The following is a 12,303-nucleotide window of genomic DNA, read 5'->3' as shown; positions in this document are numbered from 1 at the left end:
TGAGTGAATGGGTATAACTTATCCCTGCACTCACCTTGCTATTTTGTCTCCCTAGAACTGATTCCCATTGGAGTGCTGTTCAAAAAGCTATCTCAGAGGTTGGTATCTTCTTTCTTACTAATTATGTCTTGTTTTGTTACCTAATAGTTTTGATTGAGTTCAGATGTGGAACCAGATATAGACTATGGAAGATAGCAATGGATCTTAAACAGGGCATGGAATGTACATAGCAGAAGACATATATTTCTGGTTTAGTAAGCCTGTGCTCCAAATAACATTTCTCATTAGATCTTTTATACAGAAAGAGTAGATAATCTCACTCGTGTATGATTTGAGGGCTTAGAAACATTGTCATTGATCCTACCTGAAATTTTTATCATTTCAGCTAAGACTGATACTAAATTTCAGTTACTATTTGAAAAATTCTGAGAAGCCCCCCCAAAATAAGAAATTATCTATAATCTTATAATTTAAAAAAATTACATAGCATAGCAAATTTCATTATGTAAAATGAAAATTCTCTCCTTCACCCCCATAAGTAATCACCATTAGCAGTTTAGAAAGTATCCTTCCCTACTGACATTTGGCTCTGAGAAAATAAAACAAAGAAAAATAAATAAAATAAATAAAAAAAAAATAAAAAAAAAAAGAAAGTATCCTTCCTGACCTTTTTCTCTACTTATTACTTATAAAGACATTCGTGTGTGTGTGTGTGTGTGTGTGTGTACATTTACATATAAAAAATCCATTACTTCTTTAGTGCATATCGGTCATTAATACAGCATATTAGCTATTAACTTACAATGGCAGCACCGTGTGGAGCAAGACAGGAGTACATTTCAGTAAGCGGGGTACTCGAAGCAGCTCGTCTAGAACACAGAGCTCTGCACTCTGGGCACTGTATGGAGCTTTGGTCCTAGGGAGAGGCCAGAATCCAGTGGTGAAATCCTCTCAGGAATTTGGAATTAAATTATAGTATTTTTCCACTAAAGTCTGTACATTTGTATTTTCATTATTTGGGTTATAGTTGCTATAGTGATAAAGTATTATAGAGGTGAGGAAACGTGTGAAAACAAGCAAATCAATTTTTTTTTAATATCTTTAGCAGATAAACACTATTGATGTGTTAACCGCAATGGGAGCTATCCCTTCAGGATTCAGGCCTTCCACACTCTACCAGCTTCTGGAGGAAGGTAACACGTGCATATCAGCCACTGCACTCTTTCAATTACACTGTCAAGGTCTACATCTAATTTCTCTATCGTAGGCAAAACAAGTTGTTGAAGCAGATGGTGAGTCTCACTTCTCTTCGGTGCTCATCTTTTCCTTGTCCTTCCCGTGACGGCGAGGAAGGATCCCTGATCCTATCAGAGGCCAGACTTTTTATCTGTGCTCTGAGTTCCAGCCCCTTTCTTTTTTTTCAAACACTGAACACCTTTAATTATCAGCCTTTTCCTGTATCTTTACCTGGCCCCTTTTCCCCACACTGGTTCATTCCCCCATCTGTAGTACCAGCACACCTAATACCTCCCACCCTGAAGGACTAGCCCCTCCAACCCTACCCCCTTGTAACCAAAGCCTCCTTTTCTCTGATCCTCTTCCTGGCAAAACCTTTCCAGAGTTATCTCCATTTGGCTTTCTGTTTCTTTTTTCATTCTTATATTTCCCTATACTCGGCAACTTTTGTCTATGAGCTCATTTTCAAGAAGAATTATTTGGGAGACTCCAAGATCTCTTGTACCCTGAGTTGTTGATTATCTGTGTAAGGGCTGCTTTGAGGTTGTCTCTGCTGGGAAGGCTCTTCCCAGACCTCCCTAAATGCCCAGATCCTTCTCATTCTTTGTGTCTTGGTAAATTCTACCTTCCTGGAGATGCTGTCCTTGAGTAAAGTAGGTTCTCCTTACTCCCATCCATTTATTTGAGCACCCTTAATAGCTCTAAGCCAGTTTATTATTTATTTATTTATTTATTTATAATATATTTATTTGCCTGTCTACTTATTTTTTTAGTTGTTTACCCACTGAAGTGCAAGCTAATGAGTACAGGAGACATATCTCTCTGACTCATCTTTGTATTTCTAGCTCCTAGCATTGTACCTGGTACAGAGGACAGACTCAAAAATTATTTCTTGAATGGATAAATGATGTTATAATCAGTATTCTCATGACTAGTGAATGCAGGAAGGATATAACAATGCTTTTGTGTAATAAGTGAAACTTATGATTATGTATTTTTTCTAAAATCTTGAAAAAGTACTTAGAGATTTCTGTATTTTATAAAAATATTTGAATGAATCATCTCATGTGGCATGTTATTGGCCTAAAAGTCTTTAAAGATCTTTCCTAAAGTTGCTTTAAGATGATCTTTTATGTATTTGTATCTTTAAGTTTTGTACTGTTGTTTTTATGTATAAATCTATATTGGTGCATCTGTTTTGGAAAGCAAGTTCCTGTGAGCAGCTTGGCATTTTGGAGATGTCTGTTTCCTGTTTATAGCATAACATCATGGACTTATGGTTTTGAATTTCATTCTTTTTTTTTGTAAGAAAATAAAAGAAAAACTGTTTTTTGCAGGGAATCAATTTCGAGCCAGTTACTTCTTACAACCAGCGCTCACATCTTCACAACTGTCCTTCAGCAATCCCATGTGGGATGCTAAAGCAGGCACTGTAAGTGTGGTTACTATCAGTAAATCTGTAACTTGCCCAGATTTTGTCATGGTTGCGAGTAGACAAATAATATATCAATTGATACAGCATAGAAAACACAAAGTTATTTCTGTACTGTAATTTTGCAATAGTGGTATTTTCATAATTAAGGGAACACTTGGACTCATTACCTTGACTTTGTCTTAAGTCCATTGCTCTCTTCACCCATTGTTACAAAGGCAATAATACTAGGTTTCTATCTTGATCATGCTTTGCCTCAATTTCTTCATCTGTAAAAAGAAAATAATAATAATACTTCTAAGATGAAATTGTGAGAATTATATTATGTGTGTAAAGGGCTTAGAATAATGCCTGGTACCTATGAACTCAATAAATGTTAGCCAGTATCATCATTATTATTAATAGTAGTACTATTATTCTAATAAGGCAGGAATAAGAAAGTTTGAAGTACTTTATGATTATGCCTTTTTGGGTAGTGCTAAGAGGAGAGGATTCCTGGTATTCCAGTATTTGAAGTTGGAAATACTCTTGATATTTAATTCTACTCCTCTCCCTTTTAGCAGACATAAACCACATTAGAGCACATCACTCCCCTTCCTATTTACCTTGTTTTTCTCCCTCCCTTCCCCACAGCCTCAAGGGAATAAGAGGACAGTGTGGTCAGGTTTTGTGGGGACAGATAATGCAGAATTTTAGTGCCCTTTTTCCTTTTTAACCCAAGCATTGTCTGAAACCTTCTTAGTGTTAGGTATCTTTTTTAAAAAAACTTTTTTTTAATTTTATTATTGTTATTACTTTTTTTTCAGGGGTGGTGTGGGACAGAGTCTTGCTCTGTCACCACAAGTAGAGTGCAGTGGCTTCATCATAGCTCATTGCAACCTCAAACTCCTGGGCTAAAACAAATCTCCTGCCTCAGCCTCCGGAGTAACTAGGACTACAGGTACAAGCTACCACACCCAGCTAGGTTTTTTTTTTTTTTATTTTTTGTAGAGACAGGGTCTCACTGTGCTCACTTTGGTCTCAAACTCCTGGCCTCAAGCAATCCTCTGGCCTTGGCCTCCCAGAATGCTAGGATTATAGGCATGAGCCACCACACCTGGCCTAGTGTTAGGTATCTTTTATTGCAATTCAACAAAGATGTGTTAATATTTGTACTGTTCAGTGTCCTAGTACTTGAATAAATGGCATTTAATTTTATGAACTTGTGCCCAGAGAACTAAATATTCTGCTCTCATTCTTAAATTGAAAAAGTGACAGTTAGATATTGTCTTATTTTTTGCTACACTTTAAGTTATTTAAATGAAAAGGCTTGTGACGATAAAATAGAATGTAAAGTTTAATTAAAGCTGTTCTTAAAAAATAAAGAAACAGAATGCCAATTTATTTATTCACAATCTGAGCTGCACCTGTGAAGTCGATTTGAATAATCATATCACATAGTGCCTTCTCTCTGTCAAAATATCTATATAAGAAACCAAAGAATGCTGTAAATCATTGCTTGGAATCAAAGCAAGGAGGAGTTAGCTGGACAGTATTAATGCCAGGTGTCATTGGTTATGCTGTGGTAACCTTACCCACATTCTGTATGCATGAACTCAGGGACAGGAACACAGTGATTCTGTGGTCAGATTATACATTTAACTGATAGTACTAACTGTTCTTTTCATCATAATTTTTATGTATCTAAGAAAAAATGCAAATACTTCAAGTATAACTTTATGAAAAATTTACCTGCAATGACTGGTTTTGATTTTAAGTAAACAGAGTATTGAAACTTTTCTCATGTGTGTGTATCTGTGCAAAATTTTTCCTTTTCTTTTTTTTTAACTCTATGTACATTTGATTAAGTTGTATTTACAAAAGATGCTTTGGAAAATGGATCTGTGATATAAATCAGAGAAATAAGCTTTTTTATAACTCATTTGTCTTTCAGATTAGATCAAGTCCTAGTCGTGTTTCATTGATTTTGACCCTATGGAGCTGCAAAATGATTCCTTTCCCAGGAACAAGCATTCAGGTTCTTAGCAGACATGTACGCCTCTGTCTGTTTGATGGTAATAAGGTGAGCTTACTGAGGAATTAAGTCAATTCACACCAGGATAATGAAAAAACATTTTGTTAATGCCACATATTAAACATATACTACATTAAACATGTACTGTCTCCTTCCCTCTCTCTCAATCCCTTGCTCTTTCTCTATGTATTCACATGTACACGTATATGTATGTATATGTGTATGAATATATATAAAATAATATGTAGTAGAGTGGAAAGCACACTGGTTCTGATGATGTGGGTTTAATCCCTGGCTCTTTCAGTTGCCAGGTGTGTGATGTTGACACATTACAATTAACTCCTCTGAACCTTAGTTTTTTTCACCTGTGAAAAGGTTCCTCTCTTCTAGTGTTATATACAGTTCAGGTATTAAATGTAGAATGTTGCATTTTTGACAAATGTACACAGCTGTATAACCAACACCCCAGTCAAGGAATGGAACATTGCCATTACCTTACAGAGTTTCCTTTGTGTCCTTTTCCTTCAACTCCTCCCTGGTCCCAGTACCAAACAAAAGTTTGAATGACTGTTAAAAAATTAATTTATTTTTTATGAAATACAACTTAAACAGTGCTTAGATGGAAATTTATAGCTTTAATTCCATGTACTAGAAAAGAAGAAACATTTTTATTTTTTATTTTTGAGTGCAGTGGCATGATTACAGCTCTCTGTAACCTCGAATTCCTGGGCTCAAGTGATCCTCCTGTCTTAGCCTGCCAAGTAGCTGGGACTACAGGCATGTGCCACCACACCCAGCTAATTTTTTATTTTTTAATTTTTTGTAGACACAGGGTCTCACTGCGTTGCCCAGGCTGGCCTTGAATTCCTAGCCTCAAGCAATCCTCCCGCCTCAGCCTCCCAAAGTGCTGGGACTACAGGCATGAACCACTGCACCTGGCAGAAGAAAGATTTAAAATCAGTAATCAAAGCTACCAATTCAAGAGGTTAGAAGAAGAGTGAGTTAAACCTGATGAAAGTAGAAAGGAGGAAATAATAAAGATAAGAGTAGAAATTAATGAAATAAAAAACAGATGAACAAAAGAAAATCAAAAAAGACAGAGTTTTATTCTTTGAAGACATTAATAAAATTGAAAGCTTCCTAGTAAAACTGATGAAGAAATTTTAAAAACAACAAAAGAAAACAAACTATCAATATCTGAAATGGAAATTGAGACATTATCGTAGATCCTACATACATTAGGAGGACAATAAAAGGATATTATAAACCCTATGCCAGTAAATTTGACAACATTGAAGAAATCGATAAATTCCTAGAAAGCCATAATGTATGGAAACTGGCACAAGAAGAAATTGAAAATTTGAATAGCATCTGTTAAAGAAATTAAAGCTCTCATAAAAGTCTTTCTACCAAAAAAACTTCGGGCCCATATGGCTTCACTGGTGAATTCTTCCAGACATTTAAGGAAGAAATAATACCAATCTTACACAAGCTCTTCCAAAGAATAGATAAAGAAGAAATGTTTCTCTTTCTCAGCTCATTTCATAGGGCCAGGAAAAATGTGATACCAAAATATGACATTACAAGAAAGAAAAATTACAAGACCAGTATCCCTTATGAATATAGAAACTAAAATCCTAAACAAAATATTGTCAAAATAAATCTAGCAATATATAAAATGGATAATATATCATGACCAATTGGAATTTATTTCAGAAATTCAAATGTACACAAATGTGTAACCAACATTTAACATTTGAAAATCAATCATTGTAATTTGCCATATAGGACAAAGAAGAAAAATCGTGACCATTTCAATAGATACAGAAAAAGCATTTGACAGATGCTTTTCATAAGCACCCATTTATGATATTTAAAAAATTCTCTACAAACTAGGAATAGAAGGGAATTTCCTCAAATTGGTAAAATGCAATAAGAAAAAACTAAAACTAGCATCATCATACTTTACAGCAAACTATTGAACACTTTTTCCCTAAGATTAAGTACAAGTCAGGGATGTCCAAGAAATAAAAAGATAACTCAAGTTTTTTAAATAAGCAAAACATTTGAACAGGTACTTCAAATGTTTTTGTGAAAACTTCAAATGTTCATATGAAAAACCAATAGGAGTAAAAAAAGATACTCAACATATAATAAGATATCAAGGCAATGCAAATTAAAGCCACAATGAGAGAGACCCAATTATATGTTATGTACAAGAAGCCCACCTTAAATATAATAATATAGGTTGGTTAAAAGTAGAAAAATGGAAAAAGATACACCATTCAACATATATTAATATCAAAGTGACTTAAAACATTACCTAGTGATAAAAGTGATAATTCACCTGTAAGACAGAACAATCCTAAATGTGTACACACCTAACATCAGGGCTTTAACATACATGAATAAAAACTGGTATAACTGAAAAGAGAAACAGGTAATACCACAATTATAGTTGGAGACTTCTCTGTCAGTAATATAAAACAAGCAGACAGAAAATTAGTAAGAATGTAAAAGAACTGAATAACGTATCAACAAATTAGATCTAATTGATGTTTGTATAACACTTTACCAGAAAATAGTAAAATGTACATTCTTTTAAGTATATATGGAATATTCACCAAGATAGATGGTCCTAAATCAGAAAACAAACCTAAACAAATTTAAAAGAATTAAAATCATACAACATATGGTCCTTGATCACATAGAATTAAATTAGAAATCAATAGCGGAAAAAAAAATGCAAAAATCCTTGAATACATGGAAATTACACAATAGACTTCTAAATAATCAATGGGTTAAAAGAAAATTTCAAGAGAAATAAAATATTTTGAACTGAACAAAAAATGAAAATGCAACATATCATAATTTGTGGGATGTTAGCTAACACACTGCTTAGAGGGCAATTTATAGCACTAGATGCGTACATTACATTAGAAAAGGATCCTCAAACCAGTAGTAGAAGCTCCCTCATGAGGAGGCAATGCTTGAGCTGAGATCAGGGTGAACAGGCCTTACCAAAGAAGAGAAAAGGAAAGTGTGTATCTGGCTGAAGGCATGGCATAGGCAAAGGTCCTGTTGAGAAAGGACTTGGGAAGTGGGAGGCCAGTGTGGCTTAGTGGAAAGAGCAGGAGGAAGTGTAGAATGGGATGGAATGGGAGATATCAGGAAGGGATACAGTGTGAGTCATTGTAAGCCATGATTTAAAGGAGTTTTGTCTATATCCCAAAAGCAGTAAGTCACGGAAGGAGATGACATGATTAGATTTACATCTGGGAAAGATCTCTGGCTCCTTTCCGAAGAATGGATTAGATGGGGGCCAAAGAGAACATGAGCAGGCCATTTGGAGAGCTGTGGCATAGCATAGTGGTCAAAGGACAGCCAAGTGTCATCTTCAAGAGAATAAAATCTGGAGCCAGCTTTTTAAAGATTAATCCTGGCTCCACCATTTGCTAAATGTGGGACCTTGACCAAATTACTTGGCCTTGCTCTCTCTCACTTTCCTCATCTAATACACATCTCTTAGGCTCAATGTGAGGATTAAATGAGTTAAATAAGTGAAGTACTTAAAACAATGCATACAACAATGCTTTAGAAGAATGACTGACTGGGATAAGAGATGATGATGATAACTTAGAGAAGTGGAGGCAGAGATGAGAGATGTAGATAGAGAGATATTTTGAAGGTAAAAATCAACAAAATTTGGTGAGAGATTGGTTACTGAGAATAGAGGGAGAATGGAGGGTCCAGTATGACTTCTACCTCTGGATGGATGGTGGTAACATTCAATGAGATGAGGAACACTTGGTCTTCCAGTGTTCCTCAGTTGATGTGGAAGAGTTGATGTGGGTTTTGTTTTGCTCATGTTGAGTATACTTCTAACGCCCAGCATGAAGAAAGTGCCTTTCTTTCTGTTTTTCATCTGAACTTGGAATAAATGAGTGAACTTACATTATAGTGATCCTCCCTCACTTCTACATTTTCTGCACAAAACCACTGTCACAAATGAGCCAGTAGGTGTCATCAGTGACCAAGAAGAGCTAAGTTGCCTTCCTTCTCTTAGATCTGGTTTGATACCTTTTCCCCTACCTCTCCCTGTTCTCATACGAGAACATAAGACAAAGACTGGAATTTTATTTTGAATAACATATCAAAATAATGAAACTTATTTCATGTCAAAATAATAGAAGTTAGTTTATTAAATGAGTTTATGTCAAATTCCCAAATTGAGATGTTAAAGAACATATTTAATAGTTATATAAATACTCATGCTATTTACTTAAAAGTGCTTATTTAATAAATCTAAGCCTAGTTACAAATAAAAAGCATTGTTATTAAAATTAATTAATGAGATACCACTTCCAGTAATGGCTGATTAAGTTCCTCTTGGACCAGCCCGCCAAGTCTGGGCAATATAGAAAACAACTCCCCGAAGGCCCTGCACAGCATCCAGAAGTGGGCAGATACCGGCAGTGAACCTCAAGCCTTTCATCTGCTGCTTTAGTTTTTGCTTCTTTTGTTCCCTCTCTCTTTTGTTCCCACTCTCTCTCTCTGTTTTCTTTTCCTGCCTTCCTGTGTGTTACCAGAAGATTTTTTAGAACTCATTCTTAGTGATCTATAGTGTTGATGAGGGGATCTCTTTGGCTAGCTTTCCTAGTGCTTGCTCTAGGTCTTATTTTACACATATGTAACTTAGCACAGTCTATTGGTGTCAACATTCCAGTTGGGGTGATGTATAAGACTCTATCTTCCTTTAATTTTCTTTATCCTCCCTGTTTATAATATAATTTTCTTAAATATTTCCTCTCCATACATTGAGAACCACATAACACAGTATTATAATTTTTGTTTCAACCATCAAACATAATTTAGAAATCTCAAGAGAAAATCGATAATATTTGCTTACACTTTTACTATTTCCATTGTTCTTTCTTCCTGTCTGGCATTCTAAGATTCCTTCTTTTATTGTGTCCTTTCTGTTTAGAAAATTTCCTTTAACCATTCTTTTAGGGTAGGTTTGCTGGTGACAAATCCTCTTAGACTTTATCTGAGAATGTCTCTGTTTCCCTTTCATTCCTGAAGGATATTTTCACTAGATATAGAATTCTAGGTTGACAGTTATTTTCCTTGAGCACTTGAAAAGTATGTGCCACTTCCTTCTGGCCTGCATGGTTTCTGATAAAATCCATTGTCATTGTCGTTTAAATTATTTTTCCCTTATTGGCTAACCTAGGTATTGTTTCTCTCTTACAGCTTTCAAAATATTTTGTGTTTAGTTTTCAGAAGTTTATGGTGTATCTGGCACAGATTTCTCAGGTTTATCCTGTTTGGGTATGTTCAGCTTCTTAAATCTGTAGGTTTATGTCTTTTGCCCAATTTGGGGATTTTTCAGCCATTTCATGAAATACCTTTTCAACTCCAATTATTTCCTCCAATACCTATTCCTTCTATCTAGTAGTGTTGTGGTTGCATCATGCTGTCACTGGTACAGCATCCCCCAACCCCAGTCCAGAACCAGGTTTTATAGTAGAGTTTAGAGTTCTTTTTTTTTTTTTTTTTTTTTTTTTTTTTTGAGACAGAGTCTCACTCTGTTGCCCAGGCTAGAGTGAGTGCCGTGGCGTCAGTCTAGCTCACAGCAACCTCAAACTCCTGGGCTTAAGCGATCCTACTGCCTCAGCCTCCCGAGTAGCTGGGACTACAGGCATGCGCCACCATGCCCGGCTAATTTTTTGTATATATATATTTTAGTTGTCCATATAATTTCTTTCTATTTTTAGTAGAGATGGGGTCTCACTCTTGCTCAGGCTGGTCTCGAACTCCTGAGCTCAAATGATCCGCCCACCTCGGCCTCCCAGAGTGCTAGGATTACAGGCGTGAGCCACCACGCCCATCCGAGAGTTCTTGATCTAAGATGACATCAGAGATACCACTGATTCATTAAATGGCCCATTTGTTGACTTGATTCTGATCCTGGTGTCATAGCTATGTCATTGTCCTCATACCTGCTTAGGCTCACTACTTCCTATGAGGAGAATTGTTGGCAAACCTTTTTTTTTTTTTTTTACTCTACTGGCTTCAAACAGTAAGACTATTTCTATTCCTCTGTCATGTTTTAAGTACCTTTAGCCTCTGTAACGTATAAATCCATCTCCTTGCCACCACATGCTCCTTCTAGACTCAGAGGCCAGGAGACTACTGGTTTCAGTCTCACTCTCTTTTTTATTTTTCTCTTTGTGCTCTATTGATGTATTCATCTAAATTTTAAATTGGGCTCTGTCTTTTTAACTATGACTGTTTCACTGCTTTATGTCTGGAGCAGAATGGTTGTGTTGAAGCGTACACTAGTTGAGCAGAGGTCATTGTGCATTCTTTTCTATTTCTTCAACTAGAGATGGGATCTTGCTGTGTTGCCCAGGCTAGTCTTGAAGTCCTAAGCTCAAGCAGTCCTCCCACCTCAGCCTCCCAAGTAGCTGGGACTATAGGTGTGCACCACCATGCTTGGTTCTTTATGCATTCTTAATCAAGTTTGCTGAATGAAATATTTCTAATTTTTTTTTAATCCTTGATTACTTCATTCTTTGCATCTGGTTTTGTGCAGAAAGCAGTATAATTCTGAGCCAGTCATTTACCTTCTCTGGCTGCAGTTTTCTCAAATGTATGGTGAGATGGTTAGACTAAGTCCTTTTTAGCTTTTAGAGTCTGTAAGCCAAGAAAGGTATAAAATTATCAAGCCGTAGTACTGAATCTAAACTTCAAAATCAGTATTCTCCAAGCTGAAAAGGTAAAAGAGATAGTGTGAAATTTCAGTTTTGATGATACAAAGGAATTCTTGGATACTAGAGGTAGGAAACATTCCTTGACAAATCCAGAAGGACCTTAGAATAAATAAAATATAGTCTTACAGTAGTTACCAGGTATTAATCAGAAGAAATTTGTACTCCCAAGAGTCCAGGTTGAAAATATATATTATTTCAGGAAAAATTCAAGTAAATTAATATATATTAGTTGTTGAAAGAAATGAGGATTTTGTTAATGTGGAAAGCAACTCAGCTGCCCATAAAATACACCTATGTACTTACTATTAGGGACGTAGAGGACAGTGAATTGAATTTGACCTAATTTGACACATTTAGGATTATTTTTAGAGCTTAGTTTTAGAAATGTTATAATAAAATATTTTCATCTAAAATAAAAATTATATGTTATCCATGCCTTTGGAAAATGCCAGTTTGGGCCATAACTTTGAACTCTTTATGATATAAAGTTTTTGCTCCTTTTGTGTTTCATTATTTTATGTAAGTTGTAGGATGAAATTCTTGCATATAGCATTTTATAAGAGATTAAATTGCAGGAAGAATACAATTTATGGGACTAGACATCTGGAGAAAAATGTAAGTGTATCTGAGTTGTTAGCATTGTCTACCATAGTGACAGGGTGATAGACTACATATGAAATGCTTGTGTGGGTCACATCTCTTAAAGGGCCATTTTTACCTGAAATTCTACTTACTTTTCTGGTAAACCTATCCCAGATATTAAGGATTTCAATAAATATGATTTATTGTTATACTATTTTATCAATTCCCTCATTGTTTTATTAATAAGTACTGGAACACTT

The 12,303-nt window shown here is 35.5% G+C and overlaps 1 protein-coding gene across 1 annotated transcript in view; it reads left to right on the top strand.

Moving 5' to 3' along the window:
- The window catches only part of NPHP1 (nephrocystin 1), a 56,027-nt gene that overhangs the window by 20,106 nt on the left and 23,618 nt on the right, over positions 1-12,303 (top strand). The window contains exons 8-11 of the mRNA XM_069494599.1: positions 56-98; positions 1,106-1,193; positions 2,574-2,668; positions 4,602-4,730. Coding sequence (XP_069350700.1) covers positions 56-98; positions 1,106-1,193; positions 2,574-2,668; positions 4,602-4,730 — 355 coding nt within the window. The remainder of the gene's footprint in view (positions 1-55; positions 99-1,105; positions 1,194-2,573; positions 2,669-4,601; positions 4,731-12,303) is intronic.

This window comes from Eulemur rufifrons, chromosome 19, assembly GCF_041146395.1.
Source record: "Eulemur rufifrons isolate Redbay chromosome 19, OSU_ERuf_1, whole genome shotgun sequence".
Classification (NCBI taxonomy): domain Eukaryota; kingdom Metazoa; phylum Chordata; class Mammalia; order Primates; family Lemuridae; genus Eulemur; species Eulemur rufifrons.
Note: the sequence above shows the minus strand (reverse complement) of the source record. Positions and strands in the feature narration are given on the sequence as shown.